Source organism: Plecotus auritus (assembly GCF_963455305.1).
Source record: "Plecotus auritus genome assembly, chromosome: 5".
Taxonomy (NCBI): Eukaryota; Metazoa; Chordata; class Mammalia; order Chiroptera; family Vespertilionidae; genus Plecotus; species Plecotus auritus.
The window spans coordinates 41670517-41694915 of record NC_137776.1 but is presented as its reverse complement, the minus strand read 5'-3'; the positions used below and the strand labels follow the sequence as shown (position 1 = coordinate 41694915).

At 39.7% G+C, this 24399-nt stretch overlaps 1 protein-coding gene across 1 annotated transcript in view; it reads right to left on the bottom strand.

Annotated features, from left to right (window-relative positions):
* Positions 1–24016, bottom strand: part of CWC22 (CWC22 spliceosome associated protein homolog) — a 51657-nt gene extending 27641 nt beyond the window's left edge. Inside the window, exons 1-5 of the mRNA XM_080671386.1 lie at positions 23749–24016; positions 13905–14042; positions 8865–8932; positions 6605–6715; positions 3796–4047 (exon numbers count right to left, since the gene is read on the bottom strand). Of these exons, the coding sequence (XP_080527512.1) occupies positions 3796–4047; positions 6605–6715; positions 8865–8932; positions 13905–13931 (458 nt within the window). The 5' untranslated portion in view covers positions 13932–14042; positions 23749–24016. The remainder of the gene's footprint in view (positions 1–3795; positions 4048–6604; positions 6716–8864; positions 8933–13904; positions 14043–23748) is intronic.
* Positions 24017–24399: the final 383 nt, after the last annotated feature.

Below are 24399 nucleotides of genomic sequence, written 5' to 3'. Positions count from 1 at the left end.
TAACATTATTTTCATAAAATGACCCCAAATGCAGTAAAATATTACTAAATAAACAAAGATTATATCCTAAGGTATTTGATTTTTATGTACATATAATGCTTACACAGACTGCTTCCCTTTAATAACATACGGTTATTAAGGATATATAAGGATAATCTTGTTCTTATCCATGTATATCGCAATTTACAACATTTAATTCATTAGTCAGATTCAATACATGCTTATTTTACATTATAACACTTTATTCAAACTTGTCTTTAAAATTTTTTTAGATGGAAGCTATTATTTATTTTAAATTATAATCTGAAATACCATATAAACCATAAAAAGGAAATTTTTATTATGTTCCATCTAGTAAAAGCATGAGAAAACAAAATTGTTTTAAACTATCCTATATAATAAAAGCCCAGCGACTGAACAGTGGAATGACCAACCTGTCGCTATGATGTGCACTGACCACCAGGGGGCAGACGCTCAATGCAGGAGCTGGCCCCTGGTGGTCAGTGCGCTACCACAGTGGGAGTGCCACTTGGCTGACTGAGATGAGTGGCTGTTCCTGCATTGGGAGCAGCAGCTCAGAGGGCAGGTCCACAGCCACTCGACCGAGTGGCACTCTTACAGCTGGCCAATCCCTGCAGGCCACGCCCCCCACCAGTGCACAATCCCCTGCACCAGGCCTCTAGTAAATAAATAATAATTATAGGAAAAAGTAAAGTCATGAAATCGTGGGCTGAAAGACTGTTATACATATTTTAAAGAACATCTCTACATTTATGTAATAATCCCACAGCTATACCAGCTGAATGCCAGATAGCTATACTCTTTTTTAACTAAAATCGTAGGTAAATTTTTTAGCCTTAAAGGTTCTTTGGTTGAACGTGATACTGTCTAAAACCTTTTAAAGCTTTAAGATTCTATGGTTTTTATAATTATTTCTTTGTGGAATGTCATTTCAGATGCAGTTTTAATTTTTTTTCTTACATATAAATTTTTGAGGAAGCTGATAAGACTTCTTGGGATAATATTTACAAATGTATAAGATTAGAAAGGATAGCAATCATACTAAAATATAGTTTTTAAAACATGAAAAGAGCCCTGACTGCTTTGGCTCAGTGGATAGAGCGTCGGCCTGCGGACTGAAGGGTCCCAGGTTCGATTCCGGTCAAGGGCATGTACCATGGTTGTGGGCACATCCCCAGCAGGGGGTGTGCAGGAGGCAGCTGATCGATGTTTCTCTCTCATCTATGTTTTTAACTCTCTATCCCTTTCCCTTCCCCTCTGTAAAATATCAATATATTAAAAAAAAAGATGAAAAGAACAAAAGTTTGATATAGTACTCTCTGTGCTTCTTAACACATTAAATAACAAGAACTGGTAGTAGGCCTAATAACTTCTTTAATTTCCAAATACCATGGCCATAAAGAATTATTATGGGATATTTGCAACAAATAGTCTATTAATACTATGGTCTGTTGCCTACATTCCCATAGGAAAATATGATAAATTTTAGTTAGAGATTAGTAAAAATAAAGATGCATTTCCCCCCTTTTATGTTCATGAATTGCCTGAATTCTATTCATGGATCTCTTGAAGGTGTGTAGGTTAAGATTCCCTATTCTGGAGTGAGGGAATGCATGAAATTCATGCAAGAGTAGGCCTTCATTCCCCTGGCTGCTGGCACTGGCTTCCCTCTGGCACCTGGAACCTGGGCTTCCCGCTGGCCGCCGGCAGGCACCTGGGACCCAGGCTTCCCTCAGGCCACTGGCAGGCACCCGGGACCTGGGCTTCCCTCGCAGCACAGCTTCAGCTGGAAGGACGTCCGGTCTAATTAGCATATTGTGCTTTTATTATTATAGATAATAAGGAGGGGTGGGGAGAATATTTTATTACTGATACTGTCCTCAGCAAACACTGAGGATACAAAGCAGACTGAATTTTAGTTAATTTTATTATTGTTCCTAAATTTGCTATAGATCATGTACCTCTTAGTGCCTGCTCTCTCACTGTTCCTCAACCCCAACCTTTTGGTATGCTACTATCTCTAAAGAAATAAATCTATGGCTTAATAACCAACTGAACCAATAAAATATTACTGATAAATAATCACTTCTATTAAACTGATCAAAAGACTGTATCAAGTAAAATTATACTTCTTAATTAGGAAGCCTACAATTCACCTGATTAAGTACCTACTGAAAGCAAAGACTACAGATTTCCTTTAGAGACTTAAATTTCTTTGTCCCCTTTATAGCCTCTGAACAGACTTCAAATATACACTGAGTGGCCAGATTATTATGATCTCTGAATGCATAATAATCTGGCCACTCAGTGTATATCCTATATAATAAAAGGCTAATATGCAAATTGTCCCCTTGACCAGGAGTTCGATCAGCAGGGAGGCCGGCCAACTGCCCATGTTCCCTCCCTCTGGCCAGGCTGGCCGGATCCCATCCATGCACGAATTCATGCACCGAGTCTCTAATATAAATATATAAATACACACACACACACACACTGAGTGGCCAGATTATTATGCATTCAGAGACCATAATTATCTGGCCACTCAGTTTAAAGCTCCCACGAACCACAGAGGCCATCTCCAAATCCCTCCTCAGCATAACACTCCAAGCATCACTACCAAGTTTTGGGACATGACATATGAAGAGAAACGTACTTACCAGTTTTAAATTTAATGTCATCTACTGTCCCTTTCTAGCACATAACTTTTTCAATTTTAATTTATCTCAAGTCTTTACACTTACACAAATGACATTTCTACTTCAAGCTCATTTTTGAAACACATTTAGATTTCATTTATACAAGGTTATCAAGAACTTCCAAGTTGCCATTAAAATACCTACAAAAGATGTAGGAACACTCTTTCTTGACAAATCTAGAATCTGTTTTTCTTAAAGTATAGCTATCTTCTAGCCCAATCTTTTTACTAACTACCTAGCAACTGAGTGGGCATTTCAATCTTGCACCATACTTTTCCTAGATGTTATCCCATCCCATTAGAGAAAACTTAACTGCACTTTCGTATACAGCTCCTCAACATCCCAATTGTTTTGAAAAGGGAAGGAAAGGTATTTTGAGTGTGAATAGTCATATATAAATTTTGAATGTCTGCCTTAGTGTAGCAAAACATTATAATCCAAGATGTTATGGTCTGAGAAAAGGAAGGAATAGAAAACTGTAAACTTAGTTCCATGGGTTAGTACTAGGGTTGGCAAATTACAATCATGAGCCAAATGTGGCCCACTGCCTGTTTGTGTAAATAAAGCTTTATTGGAACAAAGCTACTCATTTGTTTACATATTATTTATGGCTGTATTCCCAAGAGTCAAGTGGCTGCAACAAAGATAGAATAACGGACAAAGCCTTAAATATTTGCTACCTGACCTTTACCAGAAAAAGTATGCCAACTCCTGGTTTGGTAAAACTGAAGGTTCATTTTAGGTAAAAAATATGAATACTCTTGATTATCCAGAAAGAGACACTACTAATAGGTAAGCGTGCAACTATGAAAGAAATAATCTAAAATAGCTAAGTGTTATTTCCTTAAATTTTAAAATTCATACATGCAAAGAAATAAAGAAGTGCTGAGCTAATGTGTCAGGGCAGGGCAAATAGTATGCAGAGTTCCAATGGAGGTTAGAGTGAAGAAGGAAAGAAGTCTAATTTGAGGGCTCTATCATTGTGGATTCTCAACAGCCAAGGTTAATTAGGCCATAGTTGATTTTTGTTTTTCAATGAGAATATCATTGCCTTGTATACTTAGTAATATGAACATGCCTGTTTTTATCTGTGATCTGTTCTTGCATCATCCTGAGCTTTGCAGGAGGAATATATGCTCCACCAGTACGAGTAAGAAGAGGGTCCAGCTCATCTTTCTTCTTCTTCGCAGTAGGCTCATCCTGAGCAGAGGAACTTTGGGTTACCGATGGTTCTGGGCTTCTTCTCCCAGGAGATGAAGATTTCCGGTACCTTTTCCGATCCACATCTCTTTCTCTTTCTCTTTCTCTGCGTTTATCTCGGTCCCTACTTCTGTAACGTTACATTTTTGAAAATGAAGAAAAGACAATATAAAATACAATCTTAAATGTATTTCTGCATACCAAATGAGTGAGACCATAAGTGGGCCCCATAAATTCAGAGAAGGAAAAGTGGTTTGGAATGGTGAGAAAGTACTTCACAAGAAAATGTAATTTAAATTATGTCATCAAGGCTTGACAGAATTTATATTAAGGGCAAGAAGGCGAGGGGAGAGGAAAGGGTGACTAGCTTTCTACAAGAAGTAGAAGACAGAATAACTACTGGAAAACTGAGCAAGGGTGCTCAGGCCAGAATGAAAAGAACAGTCAGGAAACAATAAAGAATCATATATAACAGTAGTTGGAAGTATGTGTTCAAGTCAGGCTGAAATTTTCAAAGACAAGCAATACACTTTAAATTTTTTATACTGGAGGAATCATTAATAGTTTCAGAGTGGGATAGTGACATAAAAAGAGTGTTTTAAGAAGACAAATTGGCTTGTGATACACGATATAAACTATATAAAGGAGAAACCAGAGTTTATCATCAATAATGACAATTTAGGAGTAAGACTATCATAAAAATGTAATATTTGAAATTGTTTCTTGATACAACTGGTATTTTTATTAAAAACTTCAGAATATCAGAAGTTTCTGTTTGAGACAATTTTTAAAGAAAATCAACCACTTTGTAGCCACAATTACTCTTCCTATTAATGCAGGTGAGTATCCTTTCTTAAGCTAACACTTTTAAAATAATTAGAATATTGATCTCTGAAACTATCAAGAATAACAGGAAAGGGTAAATCCTTGATTTTTGCTATCTTTCCCCAGAGAAGAGCTTGTCCACTTATCTGTTTTTTATATATACAGAGACTGCCTTGGAAACTCAGGTCATTCTACTCACACTTTGTGCAACCATGAGTTATATGAATACAGTAAATAAAAACTGTTTTATATTATCTTATATGAAAACAAGGGCTGCACTACCAGGAAACCGCTGAATAGATTTTACCTAAATCTAAAGGGCATATGAGATTACTTTCTTAATATACAGTAATACAACCTAGAGACAGAGAAAAGCAGTCAGTTTTGAAACTGAAGTTAGAAACCCCAATTAGTCACAAAGCCAGGTGCTCTGAAATCTAGGCACTGATTTGCAATTGAGTTGCTTCTTGTTATGAACATAACATGTTCTAAGAGAGTAGCTAACAGCAATGATTATGATTCTTCTGAGAACCAACAACGAAAACTACTAGCTGGCTGATAAAATCGTGTCCTTACAATTATAGTGCTGGTTCCTTTAGAGTGCATGAGCAACACAATCTTCCTTGAATCCAGATAGAAGTATTTCTCTTCAAATGCTTTTGGACTATTAACCATTATATTCTACATTAATACTTCAGAGTGACTCTGTGGGTCAAATGAGACTTTTTGTACATAAAATGGACCAAACACAGACTTACAGTGAAGTAATACAGTCAGGGATGATGGAAAAGTCATGGGCTCTAGAGTGAGAATTGAGTTCAAATCCCAGTTTCATCATCTACCAGACAGGTAACTGTCACTTCAGGTAAATTACTCAATCACTTCAAACCAGTCCTCTTTTCTAAATTGTGAAAAATAGTATCTAGCTTGTATTTGAGAAAGTATTCAAAATTCCTAGCACACTAAATATGATGATAGTAGTTGTTCTTATTAAGGTGTCATTAAGGTGACAGCAGATGGGATTGGCTTTTGGAGGTTCATTTAATCTGACATTTGAAGACTGGATATATATATATATATATATATATATATATATATATAAATATATATATATACACATACACACACACACACACACACACACACACATACATACACAGACACATACATACATATATATATATTAGAAAGTAAGAGAAGTGAAAAGGAAATTTGGGCTGCAGATATCAAATAATGCATTTAAGCACCAAACTGCAGTTTTGATCAAAATTCTAGTAGGGATACAGTTTTGGTAGTCATGGATTAGATAATGACAGAGGTATCAAAAACAATAAGAACTTAGTGAACAATAAAACATGGTAGACAAGTTGTTGAAACTAGATGACTAATAAAATGGGTAGTCAAGTTCTCCAAGACTAAGAATAACTTTTATTTAGATTAAAACCACAGTTTGGTAACTTCATTTTTAATGTTCATTTGCCATTATGCAGGAAAGTAAATGTAGATCACTTTAGGTCATATAATATAAACAACTTCCTTTCATTCAGTAAAGAATCTCAAAACACAGGAGCCAACTCCTCTTGCAGTACAGTATAATGAATAAGAGCTTCGGCTCTAGAGTCAGACAGATTTGAGACTAACACGCTTCTAGAACACACACAAATGATTTAACTTCTCTAAGCCTGTTTCTTGATCTATAAACAGACATAACAGCATCTACCATCATACACTTACTGCAAAAGAACTAATTCCCATGAAGTCCTTATTAGAAGATCATCCATTTAATGCTATTGTTTTTATTATAAAAAATAAAAAAAAGTTAAACAAATACACTCTTTCCAGTTAAAATTTCCAATACTAACCGCGACTCCATGCTGCCATCATAAGAACGTCCTCTTCTTGAACGCTCATTGTCTGACCTGCTGTACTCAAAGTAATCTCTATCCGGGGGGGATCTTTCTTGTTCTGCATATCTAACACAGCAAATAAGAAAACCAAAGTTGAAAACAGCTATGTTATACTTAGGAAAGCGGTACATTGTAATGTAAAGCAACTCTATGACTAAAAAATGTCTTATCAAACTGTTTTTAACAGACAGCTCATTTTTTGACATCCATTCATTCAGTCTTGATTATAAAAGCTTTGTTGTGCACAACAAAACAACTGCTGGAATTCCCTTAACCAAAGTTGTCATCCTGATTCACACTGTCCTTAGCAAGATATGTATCTGGATATCATATATAGTCAGCATGAAAAACACTCATCCTGCAAATGACTTCTTTTGCTTAGTCTATATCTACTCATTTTATCAAAACACTGAATAAATGAGACCAATGTCATCAGTTGGTGTCTATAAAGACCAGTTTAACTTCACTCCAAAAGACTTTATTAGCTACTAGAGGCCCGGAGCACGAAATTCGTATACTCAGGGCAGGGGAGGTCCTTCAGCCCGGCCTGCACCATCTCGCAGTCCAGGAGCCCTCGGGGAATGTCCGACTGTCATGGAGATGGGAGGGGCTCCTGCCACCACCGCTGCACTTGCCAGCCGTGAGCCCGGCTTCTGGCTGAGCGGGCTCCCCCTGTGGGAGGGCACTGACCACCAGGGGGCAGCTCCTGTGTTGAGTGGGATAGGGCCGAAACCGGCTCTCCAACATCCCCCGTGGGGTCCCAGATTGTGAGAGCACGCAGGCCAGGCCGAGGGACCACACTGGTGCACTACTGGGGCTGGGGAAGAGACGTGGGAAGTTGGCCAGGCAGGGAGGGATCACGGGAGGGTTCCAGAGCATGTCCAGCCCGTCTTGCTCAGTTCCGGATCAGCCAGACCCCAGCAGCAAGCTAACCTACCGTTCAGAGCGTCTACCCCCTGGTGGTCAGAGCACATCACAGCGACTGGTCGACCGGTTGACTGTCTGCCCCCTGGTGGTTAGTGCACATCATAGCGAGTGGTTGAGCAGCCTTAGCATATCATTAGCATATTACCCTTTGATTGGTTGAATGGCCGACCAGTCGACTGGACACTTAGCATATTAGGCTTTTATTATATAGTATTATTCTTGAAACTGTATTTTTGGATAGCAGTGACAATGGATTAAAATTACTAGCAAACAAGGATGAATAGTATAAAATCTGCTATTTGAATCTTAAAAATCAATAAAATCAGAGAACCTTAAGAGAAGTTAAATACATATCCACAAAATACACACAGTAACATAATCAATATTTTATATACACATCTAAGTCTGTGTGTAGAGAGATTATTTTTTTAAATATAGAGAGTAGATGACTGATGAAAGATAGTAAGTAGTTGCAAACCATAGCAATTAACTTGCCCATGAAGGAAGATTTTTATCAGAGAAGTACAGCAAGGAGAGGAAGAGATTAGAGCAGTGGTTGGCAAACTCATTAGTCAACAGAGACAAATATCAACAGTACAACGAATGAAATTTGAGAGCCAAATTTTTTAAACTTAAACTTCTTCTAACACCACTTCTTCAAAATAGACTCGCCCAGGCCGTGGTATTTTGTGGAAGAGCCACACTCAAGGGGCCAAAGAGCCGCGTGTGGCTCGCGAGCTGCAGTTTGCCAACCATGGGATTAGACAAATGAAAGAAAGTTTAGAGGGTGCTTTCCCTTCATAAATTATTTTTAATAGTCATGGTTTACTAAGTGAAATAACTTAAGTCCATATGAATGCATGATGAATATAATGGTAATATTTCTGGATCTTTGATCTTAACATGATTATGTTAAGATCTATAAACAATACTAGTATTTTAAAGACTATAAAAAACTCTGTAAATGTAAAGGATAGTAGTAACAGCAAAAGCAGCACCTCAAAATAATGTAATTTCAACTCAATTTTCCACTTTATAAACTCATTCTACTTAGTACTGGAGATATTAAAGTTCTTCCCTCTTACCTAAAAAATTACTTAAAATCTAGATTTATTTACTAGAAAGACCTAGGTCACTCAAGAATGATTAGTCCTCAAGTCCACTCAATATTCTTTATAAAACCATAAAAAAGAAGTTGTCCACACTAAAATTAGGAAACTAAGAGTTAAGTAATTTCTTAAACTTATAAAACATTTAAATTGAATTCAGAACACATAAAACTGTTTACCTGTCTTCTGGAGAGAAGGTCCTCTGATATGAACTGTTGTTTTCCCTTCTGTCATGAACTGAAGAATGCTTTCAAAAAGAAAAAAAAGAAGGGAGGAAGCATTTAGAAAATTATGTTATCACATAGCCAATGAAATACATATCTCAGAAAATTGGAAATGCTTTAGAAATTACTTCAAAATATTTTTAAAAACTCTGTTTTCACTATGGAGCAAATACCCTTTAAACCAAAAAATTCAAGATAGATGAAAATATTTCTCACATGCCACCTTGTTGATATTTTATTCCTATATATAAGTTATAAATATATAGGATACCATTTTTATAAAAGCTTCTCCTGGTGAAAAATAAGATCAAAGCTTTCTTATGGTGAAAAACATGACTAAGGGACAGAGGTTTTCTAGCAATAGCTCACTTTTGTGGTTATGCCCAAGACTTACTACTGCACTGACCTTCTTATTTCCTTTGGCTTATAATAATCACAACTTTAGTCCATGTTAATGAATCTAGATAAAATAAATGGCTAGAAGAAACAAACTCTAGTATATTTACAAAATTCATTCATTTGTGTTTTCAGCAAACATTATTTGAGTGTCTGATATGTATGGCACTACATTAGGCTATAAGGATTTGAAAGATATAGCTCATGTGTCAAATCCTATGAAAAATAACTGACAGCCCTGTCCGGTTTGGCTCAGTGGATGGAGCGTCGGCCTGCGGACTGAAAGGTCCCAGGTTTGATTCCGGTCAAGGGCATGTACCTTGGTTGCGGGCACATCCTCAGTAGGAGGTGTGCAGGAGGCAGCTGATAGATGTTTCTCTCTCATCGATGTTTCTAACTCTCTATTCCTCTCTCTTCCTCTGTGTAAAAAAAAGTCAATAAAATATATTATATAAAAAAAATTTATTATAGAGGCAACACATGCCAATTATATAAAAATAAAATCACAAAAACCTGTCTGGAATAAAAAGAGAAATTTAAAAAAAAAAAGAAAAATAACAGACATACAAATAACTTTAATAAACATGAGATTGAAGAGACATGTCACGTGACAGAGATATGAACCATCCAGTTTGAGAACATATATACTAATTTAAAAATCCAAATATGCTTAAGAAGCCAAAATATTTATCTCTATAAATAGGTAAATTTTTATACCATTGATCAACATCCATATTGATAAGGTTTTTAAAAAGAACTAAAATAATTTTAATTAACCTAACTATAAGAAAAGAAAAACAGTATGTTTTTTAAAGTATCTTAATCTAGAAATCTAAGAAAAGTAAATCAAATAATGAGTAACTTGTTCTGCATACTTACATGCTTGCCTTCTTAATGGGAAAAAGATATATATAAAAATAGAAAATTACTGCATAGAAATGTAAACAAGTGATTATCTAATTAACAAGAGTTGGACTCTAACATTATCACAAGTAAATTTCCAGTCTCATTAACTAATGAGGAAGCATTTAAACCAGATTAATCTATGTAACTAAATAAACATGTGATCAAAACATGTAATTTACAGTAGCCATAGTTAGGCTGTTATTTTATACTCAGTGCAACCATCTTAAAACCCTGTTTCTAATGTATATAAGAAAGTTTTTAAATTATTTCACTTAGCAACACAATGAAGTAGAAATGTTCAACATCTATAATAAAAGGGTAATATGCTAATTAGACCGGATGTTTCGGACATCATTCTGGACGTCCTTCCTGATGAAGCCAGGGCCAGAGGGAAGCCAGCCGGGTCCTGGGTGTCTGCAGGTGGCCTGAGGGAAGCCAGCCCGGGGCCCGGGTGCCTCCGAGTGGCCCGAGGGATGCCAGCCCAGGTTCCAGGTGCCTGTGGGCAGCCGGAAGGAAGCAGCCCGGGTCCCGGGTGCTGGAGGGAAGCGGGTGCCAGCAGCCGGGGGAAAGAAGGCCTACTCTTGCATGAATTTTCATGCATTGGGCCTCTAGTATATATATATATATATATATATATATAGGTTTGAAAACCTGACATCAAGATCTTAAGCCAAATATGGAACACAAGACTCATTCAAGTCATGGTAACATCAAACATAATATTTACTAATATTATATGACATAGGCCTTCCTGCATAGATACTCTGGAGAATACAAAAGAAAACCGCTCAAGGAATTTATGATCTTGTAGGAGATGGTTATAAAGACTTCAACAATTAAACGTATCAGATTATATGTTCCAGAGAGAGAGAGAGAGAGAGAGAGAGAGAGAGAGAGAGAGAGAAGGAGGAGAAGAAGGAGAAGGAGGAGGAGGAGGGAGGAAAAAAAGAGGAGAGAGGAAAAGAGACACTAAAACTGCAAAGTTTACTTTTTCCTTTACAAGGCACTGTAATTATTTTGATTACATTAGGGAGATGGCCTCAATTCTGTGCTAATGATTTTTAACACATCTCCATAACATCTGTTGTGAGAAAGAGGGAGAAACCAAAAATATTGAAGTCGTGAATCAGGATTTCGTAAATATGATCACGTTCATGGCTGACTGGCACACATAGTAAGTGCTAACAGGAGATCTTGAGTAGGGCACAACCACCATGGTACAGAGTACTGAGGGATGACAGTGAGTTAGGGGGACCTGAACTAGGCGTTAGTAGGTGAACAGGATTTCACTATGTGAAATCATTTTGGGTAAGATCCAAATAATAATAACCAGAATTTCCCAATTTCATCATAGAGTTTAGATTATAAGTCAGAGCAATAGTTGAAAATAACATATTGTCAAAATTACCTTTAAAAATTCTCTGTTCATTTAGCAAAACAAATATGGTACACCACGCAGCCACTTGTAGTCTCTAACAATGTAGAGAGAGCAGTACAAGGAGGTGAGTGAAGCAGGGAGCCTGAGTCCAAAGCTCTGGGTATTCATTAGGCTCAGGGAGCAAGTCAAGAGCAAGGGACAAGAAGGGCTGGAGGTAGGGAGCTTGCTTCTGGCTAGCTAAGGAAGCTACAGTAAAGCTCAAGGGGAAAACAAAAGATCCTCAGCTCAAGCCTCTTGAGCCTAACAGAACACCAAGGGAAGATCTGAGCTTCCCCTGAGGCAAGATTGGCCCCAACCCAGCCAGTGGACCTGTGCTGGCTTGCAGGATAGAGGGAAGCAGACTAAACTGAGAACTGACTGGGAGGGTCCAAACCATGGTTCAAGGGCTATCACAGAGGACCCATCAGTAACACAAGAGGGAAGGGTGGAGAGGCATAGTCTAAGGAGCAGGAAGAAGATTCTGCACTTCTCCCTCTGTAGAAAAGGTATCAGTCTAAAGCTGAGTGCTCTAATCTAACATGGCTCAGTCAAGGGTCAGTTCCATACGAGGTCTTTTCCCTTATGTCCCCAGCTCCTAACACAATCTGCCACTTACCTGGTCCACAAATGTTTAATTGCCATTGGACCAAAGAGTACAAGTTCCAAAGAGGCACATTTCAGAACAATCTACAAAGGTATCTACTAACAGATGGGGCAAGCTTTGGAGATGAACCTCCTGCCAAAGGAGACATGTAAGCACAGGCTGGATGTCTACCTAGCAGGGAGGCTAGAGAATGTCCTTCTCACCGTTGACAGAATTTAGAGGTGATGGCAGCAGAGCCTAACTCAGTCTAAAAGTCTATCAACTCAGTTTATTAAGCACTTACCACATACCAGGGCTTATACCCAATGCCTGCTGTTAAGGACACAGTCTACTGGATCTCTTTAAAGAAGGTTTATGGGTACAGAGCTCATGGAGGAGAGGAAGGGAGAAGTGGCTAGATTTATAATCCAATAAAAATACACCTTCCCCTTTAATACTCTGAGACCCAGGAAGTGATATGCCTGCTAGTAGATCCCTCCAAATGAAAAGAAAAGGAAGTGGAATACTTTGCTCTCCCACTAAGTCCATCCGCATCAGAGAATCCGTTTTCTTTTTTAAAATATATTTTCACTGATTTCAGAGAGGAAGGGAGAGGGAGATAGAAACATCAATCATGAGGGAGAATCATTGATTGGCTGCTTCCTGCATGCCTCCCACTAGGGATCAAGTCACAACCCGGGCATGTGCCCTGACCAGGAATTGAACCATGACTTCCTGGTTCATAGGTCAATGCTTAACCACAGAGCAACACCATCTGGGCAGAGAAACAGTTTTAAAAGCAGTTGGAGTTACTGACCCATTACTCATCTCCTCCTATGCTTCCTTTTTCATAACCTGTTCCAGCCAGACTGGAACACCACTTGCTGTTCCCTCTGCCTGGCACACGCTTCCACCAGACACCTGCATGGCTAACTTCCTCATATCCTATAAGTCCCTGCTTAAATGGCTACCTTTTCAATGGGCCTTCCCTATTAAAAAATGCAACCTCCAATGCTACTGCTCAATCTTACCCTATTTCTTTTCTTCATAGCATAGTTGAGCACTTAACACTCTAACAGACCATGTAATTTACTTATGTTTTAAGTTTATGATTTATTTTGTCTCTTCCCACTAAAATGCAAACTCCATGAGAGCAAGGATTTGTTTTGTTCAACTTTTTACCCAAAGAACTTAGAACAATCACTGAGACACAGTAAGAATCCAGTGAATATTTGTTGAATGAATAATGTCTAAAGAACAGCACAGGATATAGAACTCATATATATAATGAACTATGCAACAAAAGGCTCACTTGTAGACAGATATGCAGGAACTATGACCATTTGGGCATCATAGTTCATTTCATGTGCATTAAGTATTTCCTGCCCTGTTATTTTTTTTTTCATGTGCCCAATGACATGCACTTTCTTGATTCATGCATACACACCCTGTATGTTCTATCAACTGTCTTTTTGAACACTTTTCTTGATTCATGCATACACACCCTGTATGTTCTCCCAACTGTCCTTTTGAACACTATTACTCCCACCTGACGAAGTATATACATTTGAAATTGTGTTAGATGTATGCACGATGTCACTTTACTGTCTGAATTATATACATGCATGTTTGTTTAAAGGATAGGTAATTTACTACATGTTTGTTTTTTTTATTATGAGTTTCAAACACTTACTTTTATCTGTGCCACACTACTTTTCATTTTCTGTTGCCAGTTGATCCTATTAATCAGACTCCTTCAGCTGGTCCAAATAACAAGTACCAAATGGTATGAATTCTCTAACAGTTTACTTTTTCTGTCTGCAAGGATCACCTATAAAATATACCAAAGAAAGCTTTGTTAACTTTGACCAAATTATTTTTCGTAGTCAGTAGGCATAGATATAACCAGTAATAATAAAAAATCCTTAAATAGCTCCACATAATAATGTATAAAGAACACATATTGCCCTAACCAGTTTGGCTCAGTGGCTAGAGCGTCAGTCTGCAGACTGAAGGGTCCCAGGTTCGATTCCGGTCAAGGGCATGTAACTTGGTTGCAGGCACATCCCCAGTAGGGGGTGTGCAGGAGGCAGCTGATCGATGTTTCTCTCTCATCAATGTTTCTGACTCTCTATCCCTCTCCCTTCCTCTCTGTAAAAATCAATAAAATATATTTAAAAAAAAAGAATACATATTATTAGCAAAGATTCTGAACAAGAGAGCAAATAATAAAAAGGGCATATTAATTGCAATAAGGTATTTTATTCTTATGACTGAGAAGAAAAAAGTTAATTTAAAAACTAATGGCAGATAACTTTATTCAACTTGTTCTCAATGGAGACATATCTACATCAAAAAATAGCATTGTGGCATTATAAAAAAAAAAAAAACCAAGTGAACAGAGGAAACAATTATAAAATATCCAATGTTCTTGTAATAATGATCAGTCAGAGATAAATATACTCTGCATGGAAATATAAGGTGCTATAATAATGGCTAGCATAATCAAGTCTCAAAGGCAAAGGGCTTCAGATATATGCACTTATGAGAATTAAATATTTGTTCAGAATAAACATAGTCATCAACATTAAATGCTAAAATTAAATTTCACTATCCATCTGTTAAACACATTTTAGAAATTTTTGAAAAATGCTAAATTTATAGTTATGTTTCCAAGTATTTTACTGGAGTTACATATATAAGTGATTTAGGGTTTATGAGAATTGCATATTTAAATGATTTTTAGTATGGTGCATAGCACAGAATTACAAAAGCAATATGAAATAGAAAAAAATTTTGAAGGTAAAGAATCTAGAGAAATAACTCTTCTCAGTACCAAAAAAACTGAATACAACTAGGAAAAATATTAATTTTAATGCAAAAAATTATCTAGTACAATTTCCTATTTTTAAAGATAAGATCAAAGTCAGATAAGTTATGATATATGAAGGAGACATATCTACATAAACTTAAATCATAAACTTAAAACGTAAGTAAACATTTAATGCCCTAAGCTATAATAATGGTGGACCATAAGTAAAAACCTAGCCTGAGGACAGGAAATTAAGAATTCTTTTCATTAGACCAGGTACACAACCTTGACACTATAAAGTGACATAGAGCTGCTACCATTTAATACAGATATAGAGTTGCTACCATTTAATACAAATGGGGATGTACACAATCACTAAGTCAAGGAAAGTTTCTATTACAATGGTTAGCATGGTATCAATGTTAGTAAGTGCAAAATAAACTTATAAACTTATCAACATATAAAATATAATTTCAATCTAAAGCACATAACTATTGTGCAAAATTTAGCATTTTCCTTTGATATTCCTCTTGGGTCTTAAACCTGGTCTCTCTTCTCAACCTACCAACACATAAAAAATAAAATAAAAAAGCAACTTTCTATGTATTTTATTTCAAATTTACCTTATTTAAATTTAATTAGTTTACTTTCTGATCAGTGTCATTTCCTCTTTCTACCCTTCAATCATCATCACCAAATAAAATTCTGGCAATCAAGTATACCATGTCCCAAAATGTAAGTATGAAATTGACAATATTGTAAGGTAGACTGGTACTGCAGTTCTAACAACAACAAAATGTTTAAAGTACTATCACCATCCAGACTTATATAAATTTCCCTCTAGGGAAATTCTTAAGAGTTCAACATGTACATGCTTGATACTTGGTCTAATTGGAAATTCTTGCAACGAGAGCAATTTATCCAGAGTTTATAGCTCTCACTGCTCTTTTTAGCAACACTATGAGGATTTTATGATGAATTATTAAATTTTTCTCTCCTTGTCACAAGTAAGCAACTCAGCAAAATCACACCTGCTTTCCTTAGCAAGGAGGAGATTTTAAGGAGACGAAGTTTAAAAATGATGACAATTTTACATCAGAAAGCAAAATATTTAGTAACATTTGTAAGAAGGGCTTGAAGTGAAAATGAAGAAACTATAAATTCCACAATTATCTCAAAAATTCAGAAAATGCAAAAATATTCAACCAATGGCCAAAATGCACTGTTTTCTCTATTATTTAAGAACATTTCTACCATCATCCCTTATGAGTCCTCAACCCAGGTTAGAGGACTCATAAGGGGAATTGTTAAAAGGGGCATGGATTCCCTTTAGTTTGCTCTTCTGCATTCTACACAGTAACAGCAGACTGGACAAATTTCAGACATTTTAACAGTTAAAAAAATAAAAATAAATAAATCCATAAATCATAGTTGTCCAGTGGGAAGAATGGTAATATTAATCAATATTCAAAATAAAACATAGTTTAAATTTGTTCTAAATGCAAAAAAATATAATTAGGGGGAGAGGATGGGGTCCTGAGGAAAATCCTCAAATAGGATCCAAGCCCCTGCCCCTTCCAAACAGTGATTTTCCTTCTGAGGGAACAGACAGTAGCAGCAGATTGGCCACAGTTCTTAAGCATTAATGACAAGATTGCTAGGGCCTGTCCCTGTCAGTACTGAAGGAAAACCCCTTTGTTTAAGAAACCCATTCTATTTTTTTTCTTGCTATTTTTTAAGTATATGTACACTAGAGGCCCAGTGCACGAAATTTGTGCACGGATAGGGTCTAGCTGCCAGCTGGGGCCTCCCTTCCCTGGCTGCTGGCTGCCAGCCAGGGCCTTCCTTCGTTCTGCACCTCCCCCTGGTCATAGCGAGCGATTGAACTCCCGGTCTCCTGGTCAAACTCCCGAGAGCACAATTTGTATATTAGGCTTATATATATATATAGATATTAGAGAAAGTCTACCCATGATATACCACATAAAGGAAAGTGATGTAATTTGATTTTAGCATAGTTCCCAATTTCAGGAAGATAAAAATGCCAACACACTCCTATCCCTTTCAGAAAAAGTCACCAGGTACAGGGTGACAAGCCCTTATCTGCAATTCTGAAATCTGAAAATAGATTTTTCTTTTTAAGCTTGTTGTAAACTCAACTGGCAGCAACTCTTGACATGCACCAACTTTAGACTTCATGAGACTCTCATTTGATGTGCTGCAGAAATATTAATGTGCTTGACTGGAGGACTTTGCCAGGACCCCAAGAGAGGGATTACTTAACATATCTGCACTAAAACCTGCACTAAAATTTCTTCTCGAAAATCTGAAAAATTCTGAATGTCAAAACATTCTGACTTCAAGAATTACAAATAAAAAGTTGCAGACCTGTACTCCCTATTGTTTTTTCTTAGTCATTGCACACTCATAACCATTTCAATGACTGAATATTCCTATGTTCAAGTACAGGGCTGGAAGCTATGCAGACAGTATATGGATACTGTTGGGATTTTGTAAGTGATGAGGAATCCTATATAATAAAGAGGGAATATGCTAATTGACTGTCACGCCTCACAAAGATGGTGGCGCCCACAACCAATAAGGAGAGAATATGCTAATTGCCACGCCCTCGAAGATGGAGGCGCCCACAGCCACAGATGGTGGCGCCAAGTCCCCTCAGCCCCGCCGGGACGGCAGGCGCGTGGCATGGCTGCACGCCTGCCTCCGGAGTCCCCCAGTCCCCTCAGCTCCCCAGCCAATCACGGCCAGCCCGAGGAACAGGCAAGCCTCGTATGGAGGCTGCCCAGCCGCCCAGGGCCGGCCAAGGCTCAGGTAACCAGGGCCGGCTGAGGCTTGCGCTGCTGGCAGTGACAGCAGCAGAGGTGTGATGGGGACGTCACCTTTCCGATTGCTGGGTCGCCTCCCAACCCTGAGGGCTCCTGGACTGTGAGAGGGGGCAGGCCAGTCTGAGGGACCCCCCCCTCCAGTGCATGAATTTTCATGCACCGGGCCTCTAGTAAACAATATAAAAGCCTTTGACTTGTCTCTGGTCTGTGACTCTATATATAGAGGAGTCCACACCAATTTGGGGACATCTCATGACAGATTCTGACAAGTTAAAACAACAACAACAAAAAACAGAATCTAAAAGTTCTTACCTTTTAATGAACTCAGTGATAACAATATTCATACTAAAAAGAACTCATTATAAACTAGGAATAGTTATTCATTCATTTCCTACATCACCAAGCCAGTCCGTACTAGCTGGTATTTAAGTAACGAAAGAAATCAAAGTTAGTGATGTGATCATTTTGACATGCTACTTAAAATGTTTTAATAGTTTATTAACTTTTAGAGAGAGAGGAAAGGAGAGGGGGAGAGGGGGAGAAACATCTATGTGAGAACAAAACATTGATTGACTGCTCCTGCAGGCCTCCTGCCAGGAATTGAACCGGCAACCTTTCAGTGTACTGGACGATGAAGCTCAACCAACTAAGCTACATTGACCTGGACACTACTTAAAAGTTTAAAAAAATTATTTTGCAGTTACATTGGAACATCCTCTAATGTGCTCCTTTTCACCAGAATATAGGCTCTATGAGAGCAGGAATTTGTTAATTTTTGTTGCAAAATTTCTATCAGCTATTTCTTGATTTGTAGTATTGATTTCCCATTGAGGTTTTTAAATATTCTACATGTTGAACTTATTATTGCATTTATGAGGCAAGTTCCCTTTACCCTATCCACTCTCTAGTCCCATACTCTTTATCTTTCCTTAAACAGCCATTTTTTTTTTATACATCTACACTTGATGCCTCCAATTCTTATCCACCCATTAACTTCACCCATTAACTCCACTTACCCACCAAAATTTGGTTTTCTATTCTCACTACAAAGTTACATTAATGACCTCTTTGTTGCTCAACCCAGGGACAATCTCTTTTATCTGACATCCTATCTAATAAAAGAGTAATATGCAAATTGACCGTACCTCCGCTATACCCACAAGCCACACCCACGAGCCAATCAGGAACGAATATACAAATAAGCCCAACCAAGATGGCTGCGGCCACAGAGAGCAGGAGGGAGGCTTGGGTTTCCTTGGCAATGGAGGAAGCCAAGTTTTCCGCCTGCCCTTGCTGGCCCAGGCCTCCGTTCAACGCTACAAAGTTTCAATTATAGAAGATAAATAAAGCCCAACAGAAATGGCGACAGCCACAGAGGTGGAGAGAGCAGGAGGCTAGGGTTGCCCGCGGTGATGGAGGAAGCCAAGCTTCTGCAGCCCTGGCCTGCTCTGGCCTCCGCTTAAGGCTACAAAGTTTCAATTATAGAAGATACATAAATCCCAAGAGAAATGGCTGCTGCCACGGAGCTAGCAGAAGGCTTGGCTCCACTCCAGGCTACAAAGTTTCAATTGTAGAAGATAAATAACTCCCAGATACCAGGGCCTCTGCTTGGGTCACCAGGGGGCGTGGCCGGCCTGAAAACCACCACAGGCCCCTCGCCCAGGCCACCCCACACCCCAAGGGAACCCCCACCTTGATCCGGGACACCCTTCAGAGCAAACCAGCTGGCCCGCACCCATGCACCAGACCTCTATCCTATCTAATAAAAGAATAATATGCAGATTGACCATCACTCCAACACACAAGATGGCTGCCCCCATGCAGTCAAAGATCTTGCCCCCATGTGGACACAAGATGGCCACCACAAGATGGCCAGCAGGGGAGGGCAGTTGTGGGCGATCAGGCCAGCAGGGGAGGGCAGTTGGGAGGGACCAGGCCTGCAGGGGAGAGCAGTTGGGGGGGACCAGGCCTGCAGGGGAGGGCAGTTAGGGGTGACCAGACCTGCAGGGGAAGGAAGTTAGGGGCAAACAGGCTGGCAGGGGAGCAGTTAGGCATCAATCAGGTTGGCAGGGGAGTGGTTAGGGGGTGATCAGGCAGGCAAGCAGAAACGGTTAGGGGCAATCAGGAAGGCAAGCAGGTGAGCAGTTGGGAGCCAGCAGTCCTGGATTGTGAAAGGGATGTCCGACTGCCCGTTTAGTGGGATCGGGCCTAAACGGGCAGTCGGACATCCCTCAAAGGTTCCCAGAAGGAGAGGGTGCAGGCTGGGCTGAGGGACAGCCCCCCCCCCCCATGCACGAATTTTGTGCACCGGGCCTCTAGTTCCTCTATAATTTGGTACTGCTAAGCTCCTCTTACTGAAGTTCTTGCTTACAGGGACACTGGGTTCACCTGGTTTTCCTCCTATCTCTATTATATTCTGTCCACCCCTCTAACATTTACTTTTCTGTAGAGGTTAATCTTTGCTCATGGATTTTTGTCTGTTTTGTTCATTGCCATATTCCCAATATAGAAAGCTCTCAATACATACTTGTTAAATGAATAGTCATTATCTTTTCTCCACAGTCCCACTGGAAGAACATTTTAACCTCCACACCTTCAATTAACATTTATAAAAACCACTCTTGCCCTGGCCCATGTGGCTCAGTTGGTTGAGGATCATCCCATACACCAAAAGGTTGCTGGTTCGATTCCCAGTCAGGGCACATACCCAGCTTTCGGGTTCAATCCCCAGTTGGGATGTGCACAGCTTTCAAAGTAGGCTTTCTAAGTATTTAATTCAAGAGCCATTTAGCAAACCACATTCCAAGAAAATTTGGAGGCAGTAGCCTCCAGAGATTTATGAAGTAACCCCTAGACCAGGGGTGGGCAAACTTTTTGACTCGAGGGCCACAATGGGTTCTTAAACTGGACCGGAGGGCCGGAACAAAAGCATGGATGGAGTGTTTGTGTGAACTAATATAAATTCAAAGTAAAGGAGCGGAGGGGAGAGCAAGAGAACCGGATAGAACAGCCGGATCCGGCCCACGGGCCGTAGTTTGCCCACGGCTGCCCTAGACACATAGCACTATGTTCCACTACAGAGCCTCCTGTCACCAGCTGTCCTGATAAAAAGCTGTCCTAATAAACTAATTCAGGAATGGAAGAACAGTCAAGGTAGCTTTTCAGGTGGAAGTGCTGAATTCCGCTTAGCCTAATACATTTATGAATTAGGCTCCTAGTCAAGTTAAACATAAATCTCCAAAGGGTCTCTCCTTCCCATTAGCTAACCTATTCTATATGACAGGAGCACATGTCCCTAGGCCAAAACAGCCCATATGATCTGTTTGGTATTTCTTCACTGGGAAAGACTAATTAGCCTGGCTACAAATGGCAAAGGCTTGCTTTAATCCATTGCTTCCTCCTGATGTATTATTATTTTTGAAGAGAATGCTTTGAAACTTTGCCCTTTGTTGTAGGCATTGAAATGTCTCTTCCAATGTCCACTTGGGAACTACATATACTGAGATAAAATATTTAGGCTATAGATTTAGTAAGTCTGGAGGCCTTCTTGTTCCACCACCCTTCCATGCTAAGATTCTCAGACTTGAACTGAAAAGTAGAGAAATACAAGAAAGCCCACAAAGTCATCAGTGGGATCAGCTCTATTACCAATAATCATTTTTTCTTAAACTAGCTCTAGGGTAGCCATGACTTATACCAAGTTAGGGATACACCACGTAGTACAAAATTTAGACTAAATAAAATTGGGCAATAAACAGAGAATAATGTTCAAGTTAAGGCATGGGCTTTATAAATACACCATGTTTCACTGTGCACTACAGCCACTGTAGACCACTTGGCAGTGCACAGTCACCGGTTAGGAGAGTTAACCTTTCCCAATTCAAAAGCTCAGAAAACTGACAGAGCTCTGGCTGGTTTAGGAAAGACAGTCAAGTAGTCCAGGAAGTGTCAGAATTTCAGAAATGATAGGACTAAACTAGTCAAAGTGGGCAAGCACAGGCAGCGTAACAGGGATATACTGGGTGGCTATAGATGAAATACTTTGAAACATTTCATAGGGAAGGCAGCAAACCTAATTCTGGGAGTGGGGTGGACCATAGCAGATCCCTAGGAGATGAGCTAGAACAGTGGCTCTCAAACTGGCATGAGAATCACATGGATGGTTTGGTAAAAAAGAGATTGAAATATCTCCCCCCACCCTACCCCCCCCCCTCCATTCCCCAGTTTCTAAATCAGCAGGTCTGGGCTAAAGCCCAATAATTTACATTACTAACAAGTTCCAAGAAGATGCTAGTGCTGCTGATTCAGGAGACCACGTTTTCTGAACCTCTGGGCCAATGTTCTTGGCTTCTGAAGTTTCAGAGCTCCAGTCAAATGAAGTGGGAAAGGCTACATAAAAGTGGCATGGGCACATAAAAGAGAAAGGGCAACATTCAAAACCAAAGAACAAGAACCGGGACAGAGAATTCATCAACTATATTATAGTAGTAACAATAATATAACAGCTAAAACTGCACTGTGCACAATGCCTTCCTTATATGAATTATTTTTCCTTTATCCTCAGAACAACCCACTGAGGTAGGTATTACCATTAACCACAACTATCAGATACGGATGCTGAGACTAAAGATGTTAGGTAACCTGCCCCAAGAGACAGACTTAATACCTGCTAAAGACAGACTGAAATCTGGCTTTCTTCTTGTCCCCCAGCACCAACACAAGTAAGTCTCTTCCTCCTACAGATGCTGCCTGTAACAATGCTTCTTTTGATCAAGATCACACTTTCAATGGTAATTCTAAATTTGCTTTCCATAGTAGGATGGTAATTGAGGTTAACTCTCAAGTTCACAGACAATCCTAAAATAAGACAAGTTAAAGAGGCAGGTTAACTGGTCTTCAGAAGCCCAAGTTTGCTTGTTTATCTATTTGCTATTTCTAGTCTGGATACCTACAAATGTAAAAGAAATTCTTCCACACTTGTAATCACCAAAGTCTTGCATCTGAAATAGTCTTTCCCCAATTTTTTCCTTCTTTTATCTCAAGAAATTGTTGTGAGGATTATGTGCAAATAGGTTAAGTGGTGCTGCAGTTAGACTCAGTGAAATTGACAACTGTTTTCCTGTTATATGCAAGTTTATTGTAGGATCCTGGGCTCCCTGGAAAGGTGGTGACTGGAGAGCCAAGTTTGGAGCTATCACGTACTGGAGGTTGATCAACTTATGGAAGGAAAAAGGATGACAGAGGAAGTGCAACACATACTGAGGAACAAAGAGGCCCCTAAGAGTAAACACTGAGAACAATCATCACTTACGGGGCATACGTATGAACAAGAAACGACTAATGACATTTTAGAGGAGGAGTCAGGAACATTACGACGGAGAGAAGCACAGGAGTGGAACTTTCGCTATTTTTTAATTAACTACACTTCATTAATTCCACTTCCACGGACTGCCGCCCGAGAGAGAGGGGCCTCCAGCCCAAACGACTCGAGAGGCTCTCAGTGATTCGCGCCGAAACACACCCCACACGGAAGGAGAGAACCAGCGCTGGTGCAGGGTTTCGGCAACAAAGACACTGCGGAGACAGGGTACCCACAACCTCGCTAGGAAGCTGGGTCCATCCGCGCAGGCGGACGGGGAGTCACGTTCGCCCCTTACCCACCCGCTCAGACTCCGCCCGGCCGGTTCTCACTCTCCAACCTCGCGGGCCAGGCCGCCGCACGGCGGGAAGACGGCCGCGCGCGCCCCGGCGCCGCCTACAGCCACCCCAGCAAACCCGCACCCACCCCAGGGCCCACTTCTTTTCCAACCCGGTCCGGCAACCCACCACCCCCACTCTGGCTCGCCACCGGTGGCGAGTCTACCGAGTTAGATAATTACCTGGAACTCCACCGCGCCGCCATTACACCGGAAGTACGTCACTTCCCCTTCCCGGCCACGGCAGGAGGAGGAAAGAGGAACGTGAGGCACATAAAAACTTGAGGCTACATTGGCTTCGATACGTTATCCTAGTGGTTTAATTTAAAAACCATATCAGAGCAGTCTATCCGGTCACGCTGTTCCCTTACCCAGAAGGCGACAAAAGAGAAGCTGACACAAACTACAAAATCCAGCATCCACCGCCTGTGTGGGTGGAAATGACGTAAGCAGTTGTAATCTAGGCTCTGGAGGCCGCAATGTACGACGGGAATTGTAGTTCTTCTGGATAAGCGCCGGAGAGTACATTCAGGTGGCTCATGGGAAACATCTAGGGAATTGGACGTGGCAAAATCCGCTTTAAAACTATTTCTTCGCAGTTGCAAAAAGTAAACCCTAGTAGTCATTTCCCGTGGAAATATTAAAAAGAGCAGACACCTTTTTTCAGACATTTTCGGTCATTAGAATCTAAGCAAAAAAATGTTACTAAGTGGTTACATGCGTACTAAATTCCAAGATTTTAAGCCTAAATGAACAGGAAAATATTGGACCATAAACGAAGTGTAGTAATGAGGAGAAGCTAATCCTGCAGAGAGAAGATGATGCCTCTGTTTT